The sequence below is a fragment of the Laccaria bicolor genome, genomic scaffold (genome assembly GCF_000143565.1).
Source record: "Laccaria bicolor S238N-H82 LACBIscaffold_21 genomic scaffold, whole genome shotgun sequence".
Taxonomy (NCBI): domain Eukaryota; kingdom Fungi; phylum Basidiomycota; class Agaricomycetes; order Agaricales; family Hydnangiaceae; genus Laccaria; species Laccaria bicolor.
The window spans coordinates 631,073-652,433 of NW_001889892.1; the positions used below are offsets into that span (position 1 = coordinate 631,073).

The 21,361-nt window shown below is 47.3% G+C and overlaps 10 protein-coding genes across 10 annotated transcripts; 7 read left to right on the forward strand and 3 right to left on the reverse strand.

Annotated features, from left to right (window-relative positions):
* Positions 1 to 106: 106 nt before the first annotated feature.
* Positions 107 to 1,412, forward strand: LACBIDRAFT_291245 (uncharacterized protein; the record flags this gene model as incomplete). Its single annotated transcript, XM_001883467.1, has 7 exons — positions 107 to 307; positions 358 to 500; positions 563 to 679; positions 730 to 822; positions 887 to 1,007; positions 1,062 to 1,201; positions 1,254 to 1,412. The coding sequence occupies 6 exons, from the start codon at positions 107 to 109 to the stop codon at positions 1,182 to 1,184; spliced, it is 798 nt and encodes a 265-aa protein (XP_001883502.1). The 3' UTR covers positions 1,185 to 1,201; positions 1,254 to 1,412.
* Positions 1,413 to 2,075: 663 nt separating this feature from the next.
* Positions 2,076 to 2,291, reverse strand: LACBIDRAFT_302632 (uncharacterized protein; the record flags this gene model as incomplete). Its single annotated transcript, XM_001883568.1, has 1 exon — positions 2,076 to 2,291. One exon carries the CDS (start codon positions 2,289 to 2,291, stop codon positions 2,076 to 2,078), a length of 216 nt encoding a protein of 71 aa, XP_001883603.1.
* A 433-nt stretch (positions 2,292 to 2,724) lies between these two features.
* LACBIDRAFT_329444 (uncharacterized protein) lies at positions 2,725 to 6,845 on the forward strand (the record flags this gene model as incomplete). The annotated part of the gene is made up of 11 exons (XM_001883468.1): positions 2,725 to 2,883; positions 3,579 to 3,669; positions 3,818 to 3,828; positions 3,987 to 4,420; positions 4,452 to 4,503; positions 4,561 to 4,910; positions 4,973 to 5,481; positions 5,656 to 5,697; positions 5,802 to 5,933; positions 5,982 to 6,143; positions 6,199 to 6,845. 11 exons carry the CDS (start codon positions 2,725 to 2,727, stop codon positions 6,843 to 6,845), a joined length of 2,589 nt encoding a protein of 862 aa, XP_001883503.1.
* Positions 6,846 to 6,941: 96 nt separating this feature from the next.
* On the forward strand, positions 6,942 to 7,573 carry LACBIDRAFT_302634 (uncharacterized protein; the record flags this gene model as incomplete). The annotated part of the gene is made up of 2 exons (XM_001883469.1): positions 6,942 to 7,071; positions 7,128 to 7,573. 2 exons carry the CDS (start codon positions 6,942 to 6,944, stop codon positions 7,571 to 7,573), a joined length of 576 nt encoding a protein of 191 aa, XP_001883504.1.
* Positions 7,574 to 7,846: 273 nt separating this feature from the next.
* On the forward strand, positions 7,847 to 8,023 carry LACBIDRAFT_302635 (uncharacterized protein; the record flags this gene model as incomplete). The annotated part of the gene is made up of 1 exon (XM_001883470.1): positions 7,847 to 8,023. The coding sequence occupies one exon, from the start codon at positions 7,847 to 7,849 to the stop codon at positions 8,021 to 8,023; it is 177 nt and encodes a 58-aa protein (XP_001883505.1).
* Positions 8,024 to 10,433: 2,410 nt separating this feature from the next.
* Positions 10,434 to 10,661, reverse strand: LACBIDRAFT_302636 (uncharacterized protein; the record flags this gene model as incomplete). The annotated part of the gene is made up of 2 exons (XM_001883569.1): positions 10,434 to 10,533; positions 10,588 to 10,661. The coding sequence occupies 2 exons, from the start codon at positions 10,659 to 10,661 to the stop codon at positions 10,434 to 10,436; spliced, it is 174 nt and encodes a 57-aa protein (XP_001883604.1).
* A 1,664-nt stretch (positions 10,662 to 12,325) lies between these two features.
* Positions 12,326 to 12,940, forward strand: LACBIDRAFT_329445 (uncharacterized protein; the record flags this gene model as incomplete). The annotated part of the gene is made up of 1 exon (XM_001883471.1): positions 12,326 to 12,940. One exon carries the CDS (start codon positions 12,326 to 12,328, stop codon positions 12,938 to 12,940), a length of 615 nt encoding a protein of 204 aa, XP_001883506.1.
* A 1,758-nt stretch (positions 12,941 to 14,698) lies between these two features.
* LACBIDRAFT_302637 (uncharacterized protein) lies at positions 14,699 to 15,179 on the reverse strand (the record flags this gene model as incomplete). Its single annotated transcript, XM_001883570.1, has 3 exons — positions 14,699 to 14,838; positions 14,889 to 15,090; positions 15,141 to 15,179. The coding sequence occupies 3 exons, from the start codon at positions 15,177 to 15,179 to the stop codon at positions 14,699 to 14,701; spliced, it is 381 nt and encodes a 126-aa protein (XP_001883605.1).
* Positions 15,180 to 15,645: 466 nt separating this feature from the next.
* LACBIDRAFT_329446 (uncharacterized protein) lies at positions 15,646 to 18,555 on the forward strand (the record flags this gene model as incomplete). The annotated part of the gene is made up of 11 exons (XM_001883472.1): positions 15,646 to 15,668; positions 15,868 to 15,933; positions 15,959 to 16,057; positions 16,098 to 16,154; positions 16,371 to 16,408; positions 16,535 to 16,620; positions 16,856 to 16,943; positions 17,041 to 17,061; positions 17,137 to 17,782; positions 17,812 to 17,957; positions 18,017 to 18,555. The coding sequence occupies 11 exons, from the start codon at positions 15,646 to 15,648 to the stop codon at positions 18,553 to 18,555; spliced, it is 1,809 nt and encodes a 602-aa protein (XP_001883507.1).
* Positions 18,556 to 19,458: 903 nt separating this feature from the next.
* On the forward strand, positions 19,459 to 21,217 carry LACBIDRAFT_329447 (uncharacterized protein; the record flags this gene model as incomplete). Its single annotated transcript, XM_001883473.1, has 6 exons — positions 19,459 to 19,775; positions 19,826 to 20,010; positions 20,054 to 20,262; positions 20,335 to 20,379; positions 20,734 to 20,796; positions 20,861 to 21,217. The coding sequence occupies 6 exons, from the start codon at positions 19,459 to 19,461 to the stop codon at positions 21,215 to 21,217; spliced, it is 1,176 nt and encodes a 391-aa protein (XP_001883508.1).
* Between the last annotated feature and the right edge of the window lie 144 nt (positions 21,218 to 21,361).

A 21,361-nucleotide genomic window follows, 5' to 3' on the forward strand; every position in this document is an offset into this window, starting at 1 on the left:
AAAGGTCTGGCAATTGCAGGACCGGACCGGGGATCGGATCATGGTAGCCGGTGCCCTTGCCGAATGAAGCAAAAACTTCTCACGACAATATCTCCATGACCGCTTGATGACCGCCATCCTACGTGGCCTCGCCTGGCTGCGCGATTCAATTGTCAACCAAGCTGAGCGACTCTTCCTCAGAGTCCTCGCAGCGGGCCCGGTGCCCAGACATGTCGCTTTCGTTATGGATGGAAACCGCAGATACGCTAGAAGGCAGCAGAAGCAGGTACAAGAGGGGCATGTGGACGGATATGTTGCTTTACGGCGGGTGAGTTTTTTTTTATTACGGAGGAATCATGACTAACGAGAAGAGAACAGATGTTGGAGGTTTGTCTGCGTTTGAATGTCCAGTGTGTCAGCGCGTACGCGTTTTCAATTGAGAACTTCAAACGCTCCGAAGATGAAGTGGAGGCGTTGATGAAGCTAGCGGAAGAAAAGCTGCTGGAGCTTTGTGAACATGGGTGCGTTCCTCATCCTGCCTTCCTTCATTTCGGCGCCTCACAGTCTCCCGGCCACCTAACAGGGACATTCTTGATGAATACGGTGTCAGACTCAATGTTTTGGGTAGAACGAGTCTCCTGCCAGAGAAAGTCCAACTCGCAGTTCAAAAGGCGGAATCTATGACTCGACACAATACACGGTGTGTCTCACCCCCGCTCCGCTCCACCAACTCTGAACCGCAATAAATAGCGCTATCCTCAATCTCTGCATGCCGTATACATCGCGCGACGAAATAACAACCGCCGTTGAATCATGTGTCCGAAACGCTGACCCCTCAAACCCGTGCGTTCATTTCTCTTTCACCCCTACTGTTTCTCCCTTCTCATCGCGTAGTTAACTCACTCAGGCAAATCACCGAAAAGGACATCGACGCTCAACTAATGACATCATTAGGCTGCAGTCCCCCACTCGACATCCTCGTCCGAACGAGCGGGGTCAAACGGCTGAGTGATTTCTTATTGTGGCAGGTACGCTCGACTTTTTCCTCAATTGATTAGAATACCTGACGATAGTGTCGTTAGTGTTGTGAAGATACTCAAATCCAGATCTCTTCAACTTTCTGGCCGGACTTTGGCCTCTTTGATTTTGTACCTATAATTCTCGACTTCCAGCGAAAAGCGTGGGGAAGGCGGATATCTCTGTAGCTTGTTGTTGAAATGAGGTAAGTGGGATGAATGGTAACGGATCATTGTAGTTTCATAGACAAATTCCAGGTGGTTTGCTTGCTTTTCTGAGTGAAAATGCTGCTCTTTGTGGAAGTGCTGTGCAAGCGAGAATGGCGGTACGACTATATGGCGCCCAGAGACCATTCACAACCAATGCTGGATCAGGTCCTAAGCTTCACCAAATGTGTTTTGTACTCCCTTTACATGGAGATGGACGTTGAGGCTGGAGGAATTCTGCAAGGGCGGCCCTTTGTGCCAAGGGCCTCGTCGAGCACGGCTGGAGACTTTTCTGAGGCTGTTGCGTCGACCTTGGCTGTTCCTGCTGTGGATCCTGCTGATGAGCAAGGCGTGGAGGATATATATGGCCCGTCTTGCTTTGATGAGGATTCTTCGACTATTGGAAGTGGGTTCGATAAAGAGGAGGAAGACGACGATTGGGGGTCCATTGCGGACCTTGACGAAGGTGACGACGATCTTGGCGATGGCGGGGTCGGACGACGGCGACCGTAGTCAAGAAAACGTTGTAACATTTTCACCAAGAAAGCACAGCCCTCATTAAACCTCTCCTCTTATGTTCTCTCTAATTATCTATATGCCTTCTGGAGGGCATCAACCCATTTCACGGACTTTGGACTGGTTGCATTAGGTTTCTTCTCAACACAATACACATCTGCATTCGATACCATCCCATCCCATTCCTCACACACACACCTCATTCGGTTTCGTTTCTTCTGCTCAAACCACCACTCCATCCTTTGGTATATATTCTCTCCACTCCCCCATTAGACGACACACGCTCGCGTCCATCCTTTCTTTATCTCACTTTCACGTCGAATTCGGACAGAGCCTCCCTGCGTTAGAGCAAAGTATTTAGTGTAGTTGTAGTAAGATTGGTAGCATATTTCGATGCTTAGATATGTGTCTGCGCTGTATACTTAGTAGACAAGCATTGAAAAAGCATTCCTCCCAAGGGAAGCTTGCGTATTGCTGACTCGAGCGCGGGAATAAATCCTTGACATCCTCCAACCCCTCATGTTCAGAAATGGTACTCAGCGCTTCAAGTTTGCCCACTAACGTCGAGGTCATTGAGCTTGTGGTTGGTGGGGGTGGTTTATCATTGGAATAACTACGAGAACCCTAAATGGTGAGTCAAAAGTACTCGATGAGTCTCAACTCTGCGTTTCAGCTTGGTTTCAGCTCTAATGCTGCCACCAGCTTGTGCCCGTCTCTTTTTCACGGTTCCCGATCGACAATGACACCTGATGGAGGGATCGGCGGCAGTTCTTCCTTGAATCACGATGGGCTTTTCCTCGATATATGTCGCGGTATGACTTGAGCTGGACCATTCCGAGTGGCAATTCTAACTTTCTGGGCAACGAATCAATTAGGAGGCTCTTGTCATCTATTGGCTCATCAACCTAAGTGCTTTTCCGACGGCCATCGATCGAGTCTCTTAACATTGTCAGGATATTCAGGTCCAGGTGAGTGTCGGACGGCATACCGTTGAACTCGATATCTGATGGCCTCAACTCCATTCCAGCGTATTACGAGTGCGCTCAAGGCACCTTTGTTACATTATGGTCGTGGCACGCATGATGGGAAGCTCTCTGCAAATCTCGACCTTCACTCGCTAGCTCAAGGCAAACGACGAGAGGGCTCACTAGAAACACGACGTTTCGTGAGGGCACCAATGTAGATGGCGATTTCCGCAACTTCGCACTTGAAGAGCATACTCCCGCTCAACCTTTCTGCCTGAGCCCGAGATAGGTGGTTTCGATCACCGCGTCCACAGCCGCCGTCTGACCAAGTACCAGATTAACGCAGACTTTTCGCGCTCGAGGAGATGGGGTCGTCTTGCTTGACTCCTTATCCGAGGGTTTGCTGTTGAACATCGTTGGCTGTGCACGATGTTACACGCTTTTCGCTTGGTGAGTTCTGTTTTTATGTGACACGTTTCTATATATTCTTAAAGGCGTGCAGAGCCTTACTTGCCTTTACCGGATCAATTCAGCATGCAGAAATCTTCTTTTACCTCTGAAAGATATCCGAACCCTGGGCGGATTAACGACGTCGACGCTCATCGGAGCTGTGAACACTGAACAAGACTGCTCGACCCCGTCCTCAAATCAAGAACTTTCATGGCGACCATCCTTCCGCGAGGGGATGTTCTGAATTGGTTTTCTCCAATGACGTCCACCTTCTGCATCTTCTCAACAACGAGTGACCTCAACTTGAGGAGAGTACAAGACGCCCGCGTCAGCCTTGACCAGGGTCGTGGACTATAACGATCTTAACCTTTGGTGGCGGAAAGGTCTTTACTCTGTATTACGACATGTGATGCATATCCATTTCTTGATTGAACTGTAACAATAGATGCTGGCTCTCAGGTCGATGATTAGGAATGCAATGAATGTCATTGCTGAGCAGGCCCTGGGACATCTCAACTTCAGCCCTTCCAAACTCGGTTAGAGTGCTATGTAACAGCAGTTAACATCACCGCGCCTATCAACGTCGAGGCAGTGCCATCCTCATCCACTCAAAAAGACACCAATTCGATAGTTTGCCCACGGGAGACTGACTGACCTTTGAATCATCGACACCGAGTTATGGAGAATATCACTCAGTGAGCATCAGCGCGACTTGATTTGACTTGCTCTAACGCTCCGCCAGCTCATCTTCTCATCTTTTTCATGGATCCCGATCGACAACGATATCCGGGGGAGGGTTCAGCAGCTCTGCAAGAGATCATAATCGGAACAGCTCTGTCGTCAACATTTGTAGGTTCCCATCTCAGACCCGAACTGCTATGATTATACTCGACGCTATGCACTGACCAACTTTGAACTTCCTGCACAGTCACGGGAACGCAAACGAACCCAAGCTACGAATCGGCGCTCTGGAGGCCCTTGCAATATTTTGACCCATCAACTGGCAGCTCAAACCGGTTGGCACCGTCTGCCGATTTGGGATGGGGTCCTCAGCCAGCCTATCCATCAAATCCAGGTGGGTGCACGCAGCATCAGATCGCGCACCCAACTCACCAAACATTATCCAGGTTCAGGTATGGGGCTTCATGTTAGGCCCCCCTACAACGACACGCTCAACACCACTGGTACTGAGCGAATCCTTACTCGCAGAATGCAACCAGGCCTCGACAACGAATCAGTTTGGAGGCCCCTGCTCTCGTATCTTGGATCATTGATTAGTAGTCTCAGGTGGGTGTACATTATTATCACCGAATGGCAGTTCCATCTCATCAAGAGATCCCTTCTCTCGAGGTAGCATACAACGGACTTGTGTAAGCCTGATTTTTGTTGACGAGAACTACAGTCGCATTGAGCCTGGTTTATCATAGTATGTCAATAACGGAGTCCAAGCTTCGACTGAAGAGAGGGAATCTCCAATAGCTCGATACCAGCGCCATCTACTGGTCGAAAGGCATGGCTCCCCGCTTTGGTCACCTCAGCCACATCGTCGACTCCCTCTCTCTTATCGACAGAAGGGCATTAGTGTTGGCGACATTGGAGTTATTACGCCGCAAGGCAGCTTTGATTTTCTCTTCAATATCTGCCTGCCGCGCGGTCACCCCAGTAATCCGGAAGTCTTACCAGTTGGCTTTTCACCAGTCAACCTCTTGCCTACCGACATCTGCGAGTTGCGTGAACACGACTCGGGAAGCTGCCTCTTAACCCCTTCCATCGAAAAGTCAAGGCGAGTTTGAATGAATCGTGGCCGTTTGCAACATTTGGCCTGACGGTGCTTTTTAGAGGCTTGACTTACAAATGTAACGGACCTGAAGGGTCGATTTTGATAATGCCCAATGGGGCTTACCACGAGGATTTGCTTAACTTTCAGGACTTCAAGGCGGTCGCCTCACAGAATGCTGAGGAATGGTATAGGTTCGCCATTGAAACTTGTGGTAGGAATATCAAAAACGGGCAACTCCGACTTGTTACGGGTTGCGATAAGACCAACTCATGGGGGATCGCTACTTATTCCGATCTTCAAGGACCTGTCGCAATCTCACTAACTGCCAACAGCACGCAGCCAGCCGTGGAGTATACATGGGATTATGAGGGACGTGTCCAAGCCAAGGCCGGGCCCAAATTCGAGGAGTCATTGGATTCAACAGGCAATCGAGAATACCCGCAAAGTGTTCACAACCAATGCACCTTCCTCCGCTCGTTTACCCTTACACTTGCCGAGGATGTTTGGAAGACCATGCCATCGAATCTTACTCAAGATTTATCAGACAACAACAACAACTTGGGTTTCAGTAAGTTACTTTTGAATGACTTTGGAGACCGGAAGCCTCAATCTATGAAAGATCATGAAAGAAGGGTCAACATAAGAAACGACAGCTTCGGGAGTGATTCTGACACGTCAACGGTTGGCGCCCCTTCGAGTCCTTGTCTATAGGCCGTTTTTAACCCTTATCAAAACGTTCCAGAACTATCCGGCAATGGTTATCAATCAGATGCTTCTGAGTCAGGTGAGTGTGGAAGAATGTTTTGCGTTTTGCTCACTAACATCAAACCAGTATCCAAACGCGAAGGTGGCCATTAGTCACGATAATGACTGGTGTTCTGTCATCAGAGAGGTGGGATATTCGGCTAAAGTGGATAATTTGCTGTTCAAGGCCTACACAGGACGAAACCACAATGCCAGACGCCCCCGAACTCCTTGGTCGGATGCGAAAAATCTTCTCGTCCCATATCGACGACGACGGTATGTTTTCTGGAGTTCTGAAAGATTGACTGATATATTACTACACAGGAACGGTCTACATCTCCCAAAATCATGCTTCTGAAACAAAGCCACACCTACAGTCTTGTTCAATTTTTACTCCAGAGCGTCCTGTTTACGCTGGAGGGATTTTGTCTGACGGCACTGGGAATACACGTAACGAGGACGAAATATTCTCTGGCAGCAGTACTGGTAGGAGCTTTCTTATCTCGCTTGATGTTGGAATCTCTGACCATTATTTTGCTAGCATGGGGCAAGCAATCCGAAGGGCCTCCAAATACGGTGTTTAGTGAGGAGGGTATCGGTTCAGACGATGAGGGTTTTGTTCACAGACTCGCACTTGAAGAACGCGCTGCCCCTCAACTGTTTTTGTTGGGATCGGAGGTTCCTACCCCCCCAACCCTAGTTGCCGTTGGACCAAGCTTTTCTTTAGCCACGTCCCCAACGCAAACTTCTCATGATCAAGGAGAGGGAGCCGTCCTATTGAACCCCCTGGACATGGAATCTCGTGACTACAACACGGACGGTAATGCTGGTATCTTGCGTAGAGGCCAATCAGGCAGTGGCCCACTAGCGCTTGAACCTTCAAACACGCCCAGTATACGGTATAGGATTCTTACCAAAGCCATCGCCGCAAGCGCACATCGCGATCCGCCCCCTCCGCAATGCGCCTCCGGTACTCAACAGGCAGTCTTGAGCGATTTAAAGTCATGGATAACTAATGATGTTTACGCAAGGTTCCAACACGTCGACACGGATTTCCCATTCAACAAGTTTCGGAAGATCAGCAACGAGTTGTCAAGACCGCAGGCGAGCCTACTAACACAGATACGCACGGGACACATACCGCTCAACAGCTACTTGCACCGCATCAAGATGGCTCGGAATAGATGATGTGATTCGCGCTGGAGTGCAGGGAGGGGTGAGATCACGGAGACGGTGATACACTTTCTGTTTGAATGCCAGGCGTATGCAGCAGAGCGCTTCGATATGGACAGAGCGCAAGGCCGACACCCAAGGGACCTCAAGGGAATTTTGGGGAGCATGTCGAGGATTAAGGAGTTCCTCAAGTATGTGGGGAGGACTGAGAGACTCAAGGCGTCGTTAGGCGACACAATAGGTGACGTGTCCAATCTGGAATCCGAGGAAGCCTGACAGATAGCACTTCATTTACAGGCGAGCTCAGTCGAGGAGCAAGGACATCAGATGCACAGTCAATGCCCAGTCGACGGGTTCGCCCTCAAAAAACTCCACCTTTTCTATACCCGCATCTCAGCTTGCGGACATCAAGCACACTGAACCATATTTCGCTAGGAAAACACGCTACATGGACACTTAAGCAAACAGCAACACGACTCAAAACAATTTCATTTCCTGAACGCGCTCGTCCCGTTAAGCTGTACCTATTGCATTGCGATCGGGTACTTGGAAGAAGAAACGTGCTACGGACAGACTGCATTGATAAGCGGAGAGACGAGACTACCCCGCTTACCATAGAGATGGGTTCCCAAACGGCGTTTTCGTGCCGGGCTGTGTGGGGGATTGGTCGCCACGGGCGTGCCTTCACCAGTGCAGGGGACAGTCACAGGGGTCAGGAATATGGCATTAGGGGCCTTAGGTAGTCTACAAGTTGTAAAGTCTGACATGGGGCTCTGCCCCAATAGACTATAATTTGACACAAAAAAAAAAAAAAAAAAAAACTAATGATGTGTCTGCACCGATTCTTTGGCTCTCTGGTCCTGCAGGATCTGGGAAGTCTGTAATTGCTCAGACTATCGTGCAGGAATGCCGTTATAGGGGTGCAAGATTAATTAGCCTCGAGTTTTTTCTTCTCTCGGAGAACTTCTGATCGAAATTCTGATGAACATTTTGTGGCCTCCATTTCATACCAACTCATGGTAAACATCCCAGAAACCAGGCCAATTATCGAGAAAATTGTCAAAGATGATCCGTCGATCTTCTCGCGTGCCGTCAACGTACACACCTCAAACAAGGGACAATCGGGCAGTGAAGCGAAGCGTTGGACAGATTCCCTGACAAATTTATCATTTTTGCACCTTGTATGTAATTAGGTCAGATAAATGCGACAATTTTTATTTTGACAGTATATTTGCCAATTGTTCAAGGGGGTTGACACAATAAAAACAATTAATAGGCTTATTGTTTAAATTTGTCCACAACTCTGTTCCCTAGGCGAAGCTTTTGTTAAAAATTAAAGTTTTGCCTCATGCCGAAGAGACAAACTGAATTGTTCCTGAAATCCATTCCATTGACAAATTTTAATTCTTAACAGCCTTTTGTCCTCTGGATGTACCTTACAACACATTTTTAAAATAGTAACAACAATTTTTTTACATTTGGACGTCGCCTTCACACAATAGGCAAACACACTATCAAAATAAAAAAATTCCCATAGGTCTGTTTTAATCACATAACAGGTGCAAAAATGATTAATTTGTCCTAGAATCTGTCAAAGACTTCGCTTAACTGCCCGATCATCCTTTGTTTAAGGTGACAGTCACGGACAAACAAAGACAACAATTTCAGTAGCTTGGGAAGAAATGAATATTTTGACAATCTGACTTCAGATTCAAACTCAGGATGTGAAACTACATCCAAAAACACCCCTCCAGAGTTTTTCCCACAAGGGATTGAATTTTTGTTGTTTTGTAGAGGTCTTCAACAGGTCTTGGGACCCTGCCTGGCAGGTTCCCAATGCCAGTGGTCATTTAAAAATTGAATGGCACTTGCTAAACATTGTAATTCTGATCAGAAGTTAATAATATGCATGTGTTGAAGATGGGGAGGGGAAGGGGATCAACAGGCCAGGGTTCATTGAGGGTCTGTGGGGGTGGGAAGACCCTGAGTTGCCATTTTTGGTGATTTAATTTTTTCCACAAGAACAGCTTGTCAGATTTTTCCCAAACTTCAGGATCAGATACAGAATTGAAAAAGGAGTCGATTGTGCTATTTTTTAAATAATTTTAAGGGTTCATTCAGGGTCTGGCCAATATTTTTGGGCTAAAATTTCCCATTTCATTGATTTCGAAAAATCAGCTTGTGTAAATCAAAGCATTGGGTCCTAATCTTCATGTTTCTGCAATAAAAAGTAATATTGAGGGTTGTGCAGAGTCCCCATCTCACAATCACCAAAATTGTTGTTTTTGTTTGTCTGCGACTGTACAGTTTGCAAAACTTGTCATTGACCTGCTTCTGCAAGTTTTGAAGGATTCTGATCCTTGAACGCTCATCATTGTTGATGCATTGGACGAGTGCAACAGCTATGCCAAGCAATGTGGCATTCTAGATGCCAACTACAAAGCAACCTTCTGCAGCCATATTATCCCCTTCCACTTCCCAGTTGTCAGCTGACTGGATCCCTATATCCAAGATTTCTTCAACCACTACACTCTCCATGAAGTATCTTGACATATCCCACTTTCTGATTACTATAACAATCATGAGGATGTGTCAACCTTTCTTAAGATTAGCCTTGCATGCATTCACAGGGATCAGTGGCTCCCTACAAGATGGCCATCAGAAAAAGACATAGGGACTCTTGTTAAGAAGGCTTCAGGGAGTTATATTTTTGCCTCAACAGTCTTAAAGTTCATTGAAGACACTCAACATTTCCCTCCCCCAAGGCTCAAAATCATTCTTGGGATTACTCCACACAGTAAGTCACCCTTTGCAGAGCTTGATGTGCTATATCGAGAGATTCTGAACTTGACAAGTGACATGAAATGTTCCTTGAACCTTATTGGTCTGTTACTTTATATGAGAGACAGAAAGTCTGCTTCCCCACCTTTCATTCAGGGCCTCCTTGGCTTTGGACATGGAAGATTTGAGACTTTGCTATGTGATGTCCATTCACTTGTTGATGTCCCAGCTAGTGTTTAAAGGTTCAGTCCATAGGACCACAAAAAACCAGTGGACTGGACTGAACTGGACCATGGTCCAGTCTTTTTTTTCAGTTGCAGTTGCCCAAATTTGGGGTTGGTCTGGTTGCCAGTTGCCTCATTTCAAAAATCTATTAAAACCATTCTTTGAAAGGTTTTAATCGGTTGCAACTGGTTAAACAGTCATGTACGTTACATAGCCTTGTAACCACATTTATTACCTTTAATTGGGTTTCTGTTTCATCAAAAATGGTTAAGAACTGAGAAAGATATAACCAAATCCATTTTGGAATAAATATTTGTTTGTGAAGAATGACTTTAATTCTAATTCACTCAAATTTTGATGATTTTGCTTGATTCAAATTTTGGATATTGAGACTATAAGTATGAAAATATGCTCACCATGTATCAATGTATGGTATGCAGCAAATAGTTTACAGTTACCACATTAAATTTTGCCTGAGTCTTTAGAAGATGTAATTCAGTTTGGTTCTCTCAATATTTGGGTTGGTCCTGGACCGGTTGCAGTCCACAGTTGTGCATTTTTGGGGCAAAAAACCAGACTGAACCAAACTTTTAAACACTACCCCCATCCCAGCATCAGCTCCACATCTTTAAGATGCCGTTCTTTGCCTTTGAGTTTGAAGTTTCCATTGACAGTGATGAAGAGGGCATACAAGAATCTGTTTGAGCATGAGTGCCGAGACAACAGAACAAGAACAATAGATAAAACTCACAGTAAAGGCCCTGCTTTTTCCCAGTTGTCAGGGAGATTGCATCCAGGATGAGGACAAGCTGGGCACTTGACCATCAACTCCCCTTGAGAGGTCCCAGCAATGCCTTGAGGATCATGCCCACAACCTGCTCATTTGAGGGACATTAGGTTCCTCCACATTCTGAAAACTTGGTGCATTTTAGTGTTTGGAAGTCCGGTCTCGTGACCGGAAAAAGACCGTAACCAGACTGGACCAAGACCGCAAAAGACCGGACCTGCGGTTACGGTCTTTTATTTTTGAGATGTAAAGACTGCAAAAAAACCGGTTAACATGAACCGGTCTTGACCGGTTTGGACCGGTCTTTTGTAACCCCTTAAATACCCTTTAAAACGCACCCAAGAACGTACGATTTGGTAAAAAAACGAGAGAGATATGAATTAAAATGTAAATTACTTTTGGGAATAATAGATGTACCAGACTTATTTTATAGAAACACCAATTCCTAACGGAATTTGACGTTCTTGGGCTCGTTTTGAAGCTAATAGAGATGTTAATAAATTTACCGATTCACAAATTTAAAATATTGGCCTAAAGACCGGTCATAAACCGGTTAAAACCGATGCAGACCGAAACCAGTCTATAGACTGCAAAAAACTGCAGTCTGCAGTCTTTTTGCAGTCCGGTCTGGTCTTTTGACTTCTGGGGAAAAGGCAGACCGGTTACGGTTATGGTTAACGCCCCTGGGCATCAAAAAACTGGACCGAACCAGACTTTCAAACACTAGTGCATTTCATTGTATTGGTACTATTGGCACTTGACATTAGAGCTAGTAATGAGACAAAGCAGGTATACACTTACAATGGATGTCGACAAGTTTGCGTTGTTGGACAGTTGAAGAAGGGTGTGGTAATAGTTGTACAAGTTTGTCTTTCCTTGAAAAGTGAGCTCATGGAATGTTTTGAGACATTCAAAGGTGAAAACTGATTGCAGGCATGAAAGAATGGTGGGAAACCATTGTTCACATAGTAGCTGGGCCCAATTTGATAAGGGTTCATCACTGCATTGACAGTAGTCAATTGCGAGATGTTGAGGGCTGGAGCTATTGAAGATAATGAAGTTCTTTGGGCCAGCTTGAGGACAAGGGCAGGGTGCCCCAGAATGGCCAGGTTGGTAGTGAAGACCAAGGGTTTGGAGGGTTATCTTGATGAAAAATGACCCATTCCACTTCTGGCAGAAGCAACAGTCAGCTATGCGCAAATGTTGCACAACATGATCTGGATAGTGAGGGAAGTTGGTGTACACCTTGTGGCAACCATGCAGTGGAATAGGGATTCCAGGATCCAGAGTGTGGTCACATGCACACTATATATATACATCACATGTAGTAGATAGACACCACAATACCACCATCTACCCAGCTAGCTATATGCTGGGGAAGCACCTCTGCCTGTTCCACCTGGTGATGAGAGTGTTTTTTGTGCTTTAACATGCTAGCTTCTCTCTCTCAGCTACTTTTTGTGCTTTGTCTCATTCCTGCTGTCTCTACTGCCACCTCATCAACATTGTCATGTCCTGCATTGTCCCCCATCCTATGCCATATGTCTTACCATCCTATTACTATCCTATTGTCCTATTACCATCCTATCATCCTATTACCATCCTATCATCCGATTACCATCCTATCATCCTATTGTCCTACTGTCTTCATCTCCACATCCATTGTGCCTTCTGACATCACTGCATTCCGCCCTATGTCACCATGCCAGAAAAGAAGACCACATCAAAGAAGAAGCCTGTCAATCAGGCACCACCTGTGGTAATGCTGCCAGTGCCAGCATCCATATCTGCATCAAAACCAGCAGCAGCATCCTCACCACCACTGCCAGTATCTGAAGAGAGCCTTGCGAAGCTTATCACTCTTGCCACGTCATCACTGGACTTGCCATTAGGGATCATTTGGGCACACGCCTTTCGGGAAGGGTTGAGGGATGGATTTCAGAGGGGGACAGAGCTTTTCAAGGACAAGGATGTGAAGCAGGCATTTTGTGATGGTGCAGATGAAGGTCAGATAATGGGAATACTGAATGAGAGGAAGGAATGGGAGGCAGCAGGCCATGGCTTCTGGTGTTTCAACATGAAAACAGATTGTTTCTCCTGCGATGTAGGACTTCCTGACAGGCATACCTGCACTGCCAACAAGGTTGATGCTATGGTTCAGGTGGATTTTGTTGAGGCTCGACCACCTTCTCTTGATGCTGCCATTCAGGTTTCTCCCTCACACCACACTTCCTCATCCCAGACCACTCCACCTCTTCTTGTCAATGCCGAAGCTCAAGCCCTGCTTGTGGATAGTGTTTACAGGTCCAGTCCATAGGACCAAAAAAACCCGGTGGACCGAACTGAACCAGACCATGGACTGGTCTTTTTTTCGGTTGCAGTTGCCCAAATTTGGGGTTGGTCCGGTTGCCGGTTGCCTCATTTCAAAAATCTTTTAAAACTGTTCAAAGACCGGTTTAAATCGGTTGCAACCGGTTAAACGGTCACGTGCGTTACGTAGCCTTGTAACCACGTCTATTACCTTTAATTGGGTTTTTAGTTCATCAAAAACGGTTAAGAACTGAGAAAGATATAACTAAATCCATTTTGGCACAAATACTTGTTTGTGCAACTTGTACCAGAATGACTTTAATTCTAACTCACTCAAACTTTCATCATTTTGCTTGATTCAATTTTTGGATATTGACATTTTAAGTATGAAAATATACTCACCATCTGTCAATATATGGTATGCATCAAATAATTTACAGTTGCCACATTACATTTTGCCTGAGTCTTTAGGAGATGTAATTCGGTTTCAGTCATAGCTATGTCAAACCTTCATTAAATTTCTTAAGAATTGATGGAATGATGGGTATTTATATGTTATACTATGATATATAACCAGTTTATTTTTTAGAGTAATAATAATTGAGATACACATGGTTTATATTGGTATGACAAATTTTACACAAAAAGACCGGTCTGAATCGGTTTGAACGCAGTCCATGGACTGCAAAAGACTGGTCCTAGGTGGTCCGGTTCGGTTCCCTCAATATCTGGGTCGGTCCTAGACTGGTTGTGGTCTGCGGTTGCCTGTTTTCGGGGCAAAAAACCGGACTGAACCAGACCTGCGAACACTACTTGTGGATTCGCCCCCTGCTGCTACCATTGCTCATACCTTGGACCCCCCCAGCCTTTGATTGGTTTGACGATGCTGCCTCCATACCTATTGTCCCTATATTCCCAAAAAATCAGCCTTGCTGCGACCTTTCAGCTCTTCGCACCACCAACCCCAACCCCTTCAGCTCGTTAGCACATCAGAACTGCTGTTCTCGATTGCCTTTGGAAAATCGTGAGGTTTCTCATCCCTGACCACCATATTCAGCCACATCAAACTCCACCATTCTTCCCTGTCTCCCAAACTGTTCCTTGTCAACACTTCATTCTGGTTTTGAACCCGACTGCACCACCATTGCCATCAACCCCATTGAAGATTCCTATGGCTCTTGATTGGGAATCTGATCCACACCTCTCAGATTTGAGTCAAGCTCTGAAGGCACTTGGTTGGATTCATCAGTGATCTTTCTTTATGTTCCTACTTTGTCCATCACATCTTCTTTCATTGCCTTGCTTAATTTTGGATTTCTACCCTACAATTTTCTGAATCCTCTTAGCTTCCTTTTTCTTTTTCAGCAGATGGCGGCAGGGACATTGCCTTATGGGAAGGGGGCAGATGGAATAGGGATTCCAGGATCCAGAGTGTGGTTACATGCACACTATATATATGCATCACATGTAGTAGATAGACACCACAATACCACCATCTACCCAGCTAGCTATACACTGGGGAAGCACCTCTAGGGAATGTCACAGGCTACCCTGGGGTTTTCCAGAGTAACCCGCACCCGTACCCGTCAAAACCCGTACCCGCATCCACGGGTGTGGGTTTTCACGGGTACGGGTCGAGGGTTTACAAAAACCCAGGGGTTCCCAACCCATGTGCGGGTATCCCTCCAGAAATGACCAATGAACCTCGCAAAGGCAGTGCAAGTGTCAATTGATACTGCTGTGCAACCCTGCGAGGATCGGAAAGTCAGGAAATGGTAACTGGGGCACAGGGCATGCACCAGTGTTTTGACGGCATCGTGTTGTGTGGTGGTGAGCAACTGCATGTGACTGTGTTGGTGTTGACCTGCGAGGTGGGGTCCATTGGCAGGTGTTGTCGTCGTTGTGCTGTTGTGATAGTCAGTAGACGAAAAGAAAAGAAAACTTCACGGGCGCACCTTGTAAGCCTGCCCTCTGGTTGTGTCTATCCCCCCCATATTCCATCGTGTTTGACTCATCGTTGTTGGTAACTGGGGCACTGGGCATGCGCCAGTGTTTTGATGGTATCGTGTTGTGTGGTTGGTGGTGAGCAACTGCATGTGACCATGTTGGCGTTGATCTGTGAGGTGGGGTCCATTGGCAGGTGCCGTCGTCGTGATGCTGTTGTAATAGTCAGGAAACAAAAAGAAAAGAGAACTTCACGGGCGCACCTTGTAAGCCCGCCCTCTGTTTGTGTCTATCCCCCCCATATTCCATCGTGTTTGACTCGTTGTTGTGGTTGCTGTGGTCTGTGTGTCACTACTACTGACCAACATATCCGAGTCTTTTGCATTGTTGTTGCCGTGCCATGCTGTCTGGTAACCGTGCTGGAGGGTATGGTGGTGGTGGTTGAGTGTCGTGGTGAAGGTTAGGGCTGCGCACCGTCCGTCTGACGGACACGGTCGTCTAATCGACGGGCGTCGACAGGGGCGGTTCAACCAGCAACCGTCCGTCTGGGTCACCCAAGCAGAAGCAAACAGAGACGGACTGATATAAAACGGCCGTCAACGGATGTAGACGGACGTCAATTGTATTGACGTTGACAAATTTTAGTGATACATGGAATAAATGATATTACAAAGGTATTAAAAGTTACTATCTAGCAGCGTACTAGCTCGTACTAGGGCGGCATTTGTCTGTGCACGTGTCGTCTCTTAGCGAACTTCATCACACAGGATGGAAACTACTAGTAGCACAATGTAATAAACAGATGAGTACTGATTGCAAAGTACATACAAAGCAGAAATTTACTCAATACCTACCTACTACGGTCCACGATGAGATCGATCTTTCGGTCTTGATGAGTGCTTTTGCTGAAAGGTTTCATTCCTAGTGATCAACTAGTGATAATTAGATAATAATAATAAATTAAGTATCCGAAAATTGAAAAAGCAACAGGGGCTGCACGTACATGAAGAAATATTTGAAGGACAGATCGCCGGTTTCAGAAAAAAAGTTCACGGGGTACGTGGGGGTTGGAAGGCGATAGCGGCCTTGGTGCAATTCTCATTTCAAACTCCGCATATGCAGTGACGCCCGTCAACGCCGTTAACGCCCGTCACTCAACGGAAACAGACGGCCTTTCCCCGTACGTCTACCGTACGTCAGGAGACTTGCGACAGGCCCAGACGGTACGGTGACGGTGCCCGTCTGACGGACCCGTCTATCCGTCTAAGACGGACACGGTGAGCAGCCCTAGTGAAGGTGACGCGTTCGTGATTGACATGTCACACCCATCACACCCGTGTCACGGGTACGGGTTTTGCTGGGGTACGAAAATGCCAACCCGTACCCGTACCTGTACCCACCCGCGACCTCAACCCGTACGGGTTTGTAAACCCGTGACATTCCCTAAGCACCTCTGCCCATTCCAATGGCTTCTGATGTGAGATGCAAATTAGGTGCAAATTAGGTATTTGCAATGCATCTGAACTTCTTTGTGAGCATTTGGGCTTATTGGAAGGGCTTTCTAAGTGTAGGTCCCAAAAAAAAATTCAACCCCCTTAACCCTATATACGGGATCCATGTTCTGCCACCCCCTTGACTGCGACAAATCGTCTTTCAGCATGCACCCTTCGCAATACTGCAATTTACTCCATGCCTCCTACCAATTTCCAGCCCATCTTCTCATTACAAACTCAAAGAGATGGAGTAAGAAAAAACCACTCCCTGCAATTGGTTCTGGAGTATTTGTTGGGGGTTTTCTTCACAGCATTCATCGCAACAATGACAAATCCATTAACTCCTTTGACATCAACATCACTAATATCGCATATATTACCAACTGCGCCGAACCACAATCAGGACCATCTCAAGCTAGCCACGACACCCGTTCCCATGCTCGATTTGACTATAAGCCCATAAAACTTCTACCTCAAAACAAAAGGTTGAATCATCCCAACCTTCCCTGAAACGAAAAATCACAGATACTGAAGAGGGTGACATTGACAAGGAAAAAGAAGAAGAGACTCAGAGTGATTTGGAAGAAGCTCCTGCAAAGCGACCTCACACCGAAAACATGTAGCAAATAGTAAATACAAATTTGTAATTGACAATTAGTAATTACTTAAGCTGTGCAAGGCGCCGAGCGCAGTGAGGCACCGCGCTAGTTACTAACGTAGCGGGAATACCTCAAGAACCAATTGCGATCATTTTATCATTTACCAGTTGAAATCTGCGCTGCCGATCATGAACGTGAGCCATTTCCTGGGTCCCATGGGGGTGAATGTGCCCTCACCGAAGAAGGCCGAGCACAACTAGAAGGCATCATCGCACACCACCAGCGGATTGTCGTCGAAATCGAAGCTGAGGCAGCTATAGCTTTGGAGGCGTTGAAAACTCTGACGAAGCAGCAAAACGAGGCACACGCATGGTTGGCTTCCTTGAGCACCACTGTCGACAAAGGTTCGCTGCCCCAAGTCATAAAACATGAAGAGGCTCTTCTTGGAGATATTGATGAACGGATGATGAATGTAGAAGGCGAACTCCATTGTCTAGGTGGATTGGAGCACGAGGACGTCACATATCCTGGTAACAATCCACTTCCTGAACCTTCCGATGATGTCAAACATGGAATCGAGCAAAACCGACGAGAACTGCGGCGGCTTTTGGATGATTATCAAAATGTCTCAAAGAAGTTGGCCCTCCGGGGCCAACTCTCGCCGATACGCAAGGTTCCTCCAGAGATCATTCGTCTCATATTCCTCTTTTGGGACGCCGACAGGCCTCGCCGTCGAACAGCAACTTATGTGTCTCCGAATGTTCTTACCAGCGTTTGTATCGCCTGGAAGAACATCGCAATGGGCACACCCGAGTTATGGTCTTCGATCCATTCCTCCGCAGTAGTCACGCTGGGATCGACTACACTCTTCCCACCATACTTACCACCGAATCAGAATCTGAGGATCCAATTGATTCAGTAGTTTCGTCCATGTTTGAGGTCTTCATCCCCCATCACGCCCGATGGCAGAAAGTCCGTATACGATATGGTACGAGAAAACCGGGTTCGCTTCACTGCCCAAGGATACCTCATTCCCCTTGCTCGAAGAACTATATTTGGAGAAAAGTTACTGGTTGGAACAAGACGACGTGGATCGCATCACATCCACGATGATATCCGCACCATGGCTTCATTCCGTCAGTTGGCTGAGCCAGAAACCGTTCACGACGCTCACCTTCCCCTGGGCGCAGCTCACGCACTTTTGGCTGGGTCACATCATTTCGATGACTGAGGGTCTCCGCATCATCACATCATGCCCTCAGCTCACATCTCTAGAGCTAACGCTCATTCTTCCCGTCCAAGTAGCTATCACAAACGGCTCTGGCTCAATTGTTCATAAGAATCTACAACGCCTCCATCTAAGCACGGCAGGCGACCTCGGAATTCTCTTTGACAAGCTCACGCTACCAGCTTTGAATGATCTCTCGCTCTCTGAGGTCCACGGGTCCAGTACAAAGATGGAGAGCCAGTACCGACATCCTTCACCCACCGGAGCGAACCTATACACATCCCTATTCTTCGTAATCGAGACATCTAGAACCGTCGCAACACTACAGCCCTCACCAATCACAGGAAGCGACTTGTGAAAGACGTTGTAGGCATCGTAATTGACCTGTTCATTGTCAAGCATGACCATCGCAACATCGTTATCGTCTGGAGCGACGTCAACGTGGACCGAGGAGCTCGGTGATGTTTCGAGGTACATGGTCTAGTGGTTGGTGGGTTGTTGCCCGTCGCTACCCGAGTTGTCCTCGTTTGGGTGGGCAATGAAGTGGATGTGGGAGATGGGGAGGGGGAGGCTGTTTCTGAGGAAATGGCTGATTCCCTAGTGATCGTTTATGGTGTTGAATATGTGGTTTCGGACTTTTTCTTCGACCGAATTCGATGTTGGAGTGTTGGGAGGCATGGTATGCTAGTAGTCCTGTAGCCGGTTGTACGTCTTCATCGTCGTAATGAGTGCTTTAATCCTGGCGGGTGAACCTCCACCCAGAAACCTATATATCATTGAGTCAAGAATTTCATTGAAAAGGCATCTAAACCCACGAACAGTCCCACAAAACGACAACCACCAAGTCAATCAGAAGACATCTGGGCTCACATAAACCCTCCAAACGTTTCTCCCCTTCGGACGGTGTACATCCTCAATCTCAGAGTTCTTCCCGTCTTCAGTGACAAACTTCGATCTTTGTAACTTTTCGTCAGACAATGTCGAAATAAGGATACAGCAAAGGCTAGAAAGGAACCCACCAGACATTACACCACTTTTCGGGCACAACCAACAAGATGCCGCGCTCATAGCTGCATTTCGTGACCTAGTAGGTAGAGCGTTCGCGACCCCTTCAATTATGCACGTGTTGACGACCGCTGTTTGAGTTCTCCGAAATGGGTTGGGGACAATGCATAATGCCTGGCATAAAGCCAGCCCTTCCTAGCATGAGCATGAACCAATTCCTGGGTCCTATGGTGGCAAATGGCGCTCTCACTAGAAAATGACCAAACACGACAGGAAGGCATCATCGCACACCACCCGCAAATCGTCGTCGAAATTGAAGCTGAGGGACTATAGCCCTGGAGGCGTTAAAACCTACGACGAAGCAGCGAATCATCCTCCAGATCAAGCCCAACGACTGCTGACCTCCTGCAAGCTCGTTTCGCTGGTTTCTCTCACCTCCATTTCGCATTGGCGATCCAACAAGTATTCTTCGAGCCCACACGGACCTTCTCTGGTGGGCATTGCTGATCCTGCGGTCGAGCAACTTGCGCCTTCCATCTCCTATGACGACGATTTCGCGGACAGTGGGCGCAGGTACCCAGGCTGATCACATCACGAGGAAGCCCTACGATGTTATCGAACAGGACGACGATGGGAGGCTCACAGCTGCGCGGCACTCTTCAAGCTGGGGCTGGGGCGACCATTCCGTCGAGTTTTGCAGAGGTCATCAACGTTACTTCTGTTGATCAGGATTTGAACAAGCATGAGATGAACGTTGGGGCTGGAGGAATTCTGCAAGAGCGGCCCTTCCTGCCAAGGGCCTCGTCGAGTACGGCTGGAGACTTTTCTGAGGCTGTTTGCGTCGACTTCAGCTGTTCCTTCTGTGGATCCTGCTGATGAGCAAGGTGTTGAGGCTATATGTGGCCCGCGCTGTTTTCATGAGGATTCTTCGACTATTGGAAGTGGGTTTAAGAAAGAAAAGGAAGACGACGATTGGGGGGGTCGTCGATGGCGGACTGGGAGCGACCTTGACGAAGGTGACGAGCAGACGAGGGGCTACGCAGCATCCAAACAGGGTCCAGTGTGTTGGAGGTGAGAATGGTGGAACGGAAACAGTGTTTTCCGTCTTCTCTTTCTATTTTGGATTTCGTAGTCTCATGTTCTTGCGGTTGAGAAGCCCTGTTGGAGAATAATACATGTACGTCCTTGAACTCTCTTCGTTCCGAAGATGTGGGTACCAGCCTTGGCATACCGTACACAGTTGGTTGCAAGAGAAAACGCTTCTCCCTGGACGGAACGGACGGCTAAAATACGAGGTCGATCGCTGTCCCCGTACGATTCGTTCGTTTTTGGCTTTTCCAGAGTGATTCAAATGAAGAAAGAGTAAGGGGAAGAGGAAGGTACGCAGTCGACGACTCGACGACTCGACGAAGGTAAAGCACACCGAAGCCACTCGAAAGCCAGGAATGGGCAGCAATGCAGGTTGAGTTTACCAGTGAAATTCGACATTGATGCCCAACCGCGCCGTTTGACTAATTTCTTGTCGCCATAGCCATCATGTCGGAATTCAAAGGACCAGCTTGTTAAGCTCCCAGGAGCGACGGAGGAAAAGGGGGTAAAAGACGCAGCGAAGCCCAATCAAGACCTGGGGCTCGCGCAGCTTCAATACCTGATGGCAGGCCTTGGAACGAGTGTCCGACGCTGGTATCGGCGAGTTCCAGTATGCGAAGTGGGTCGTTGCGGTACCTCATTATGCAGATCAAGATGGTAGCGCAGCTGGTGTCGCTATCGATGTTATCGGGGGCAAGGTCGCGTTATGGAGTCCCAATATCGAACATCCATCAGAGCCATCATTGTCGTTCTTGGCCCAAAGCACGCCATCCGAGGTGGATTCGTTGGAAGTTAGCCAGCGTAAGCTGTTGAAAGCCACCCTAATCCAGCTCGGAATACAGATTCGTGGAAGAGGAGAAAAAGCATGCATGTCCCCTCCCTTGATCGCACCTCTTCTCCAACCGCATATCGTACCTAGTGTGTAAAGTAACTCGTCGCCTGGTCCTCGGCACTCCGTGAGTCTCCGTTGCACCTTCATGCCTCGCTCTCCCAAATTTCGCGTGCGAACCCGTAAATGCAAGTGATCACCTATGCATCATCGACGCGACGCGAAGAACACAAAAAAAGCA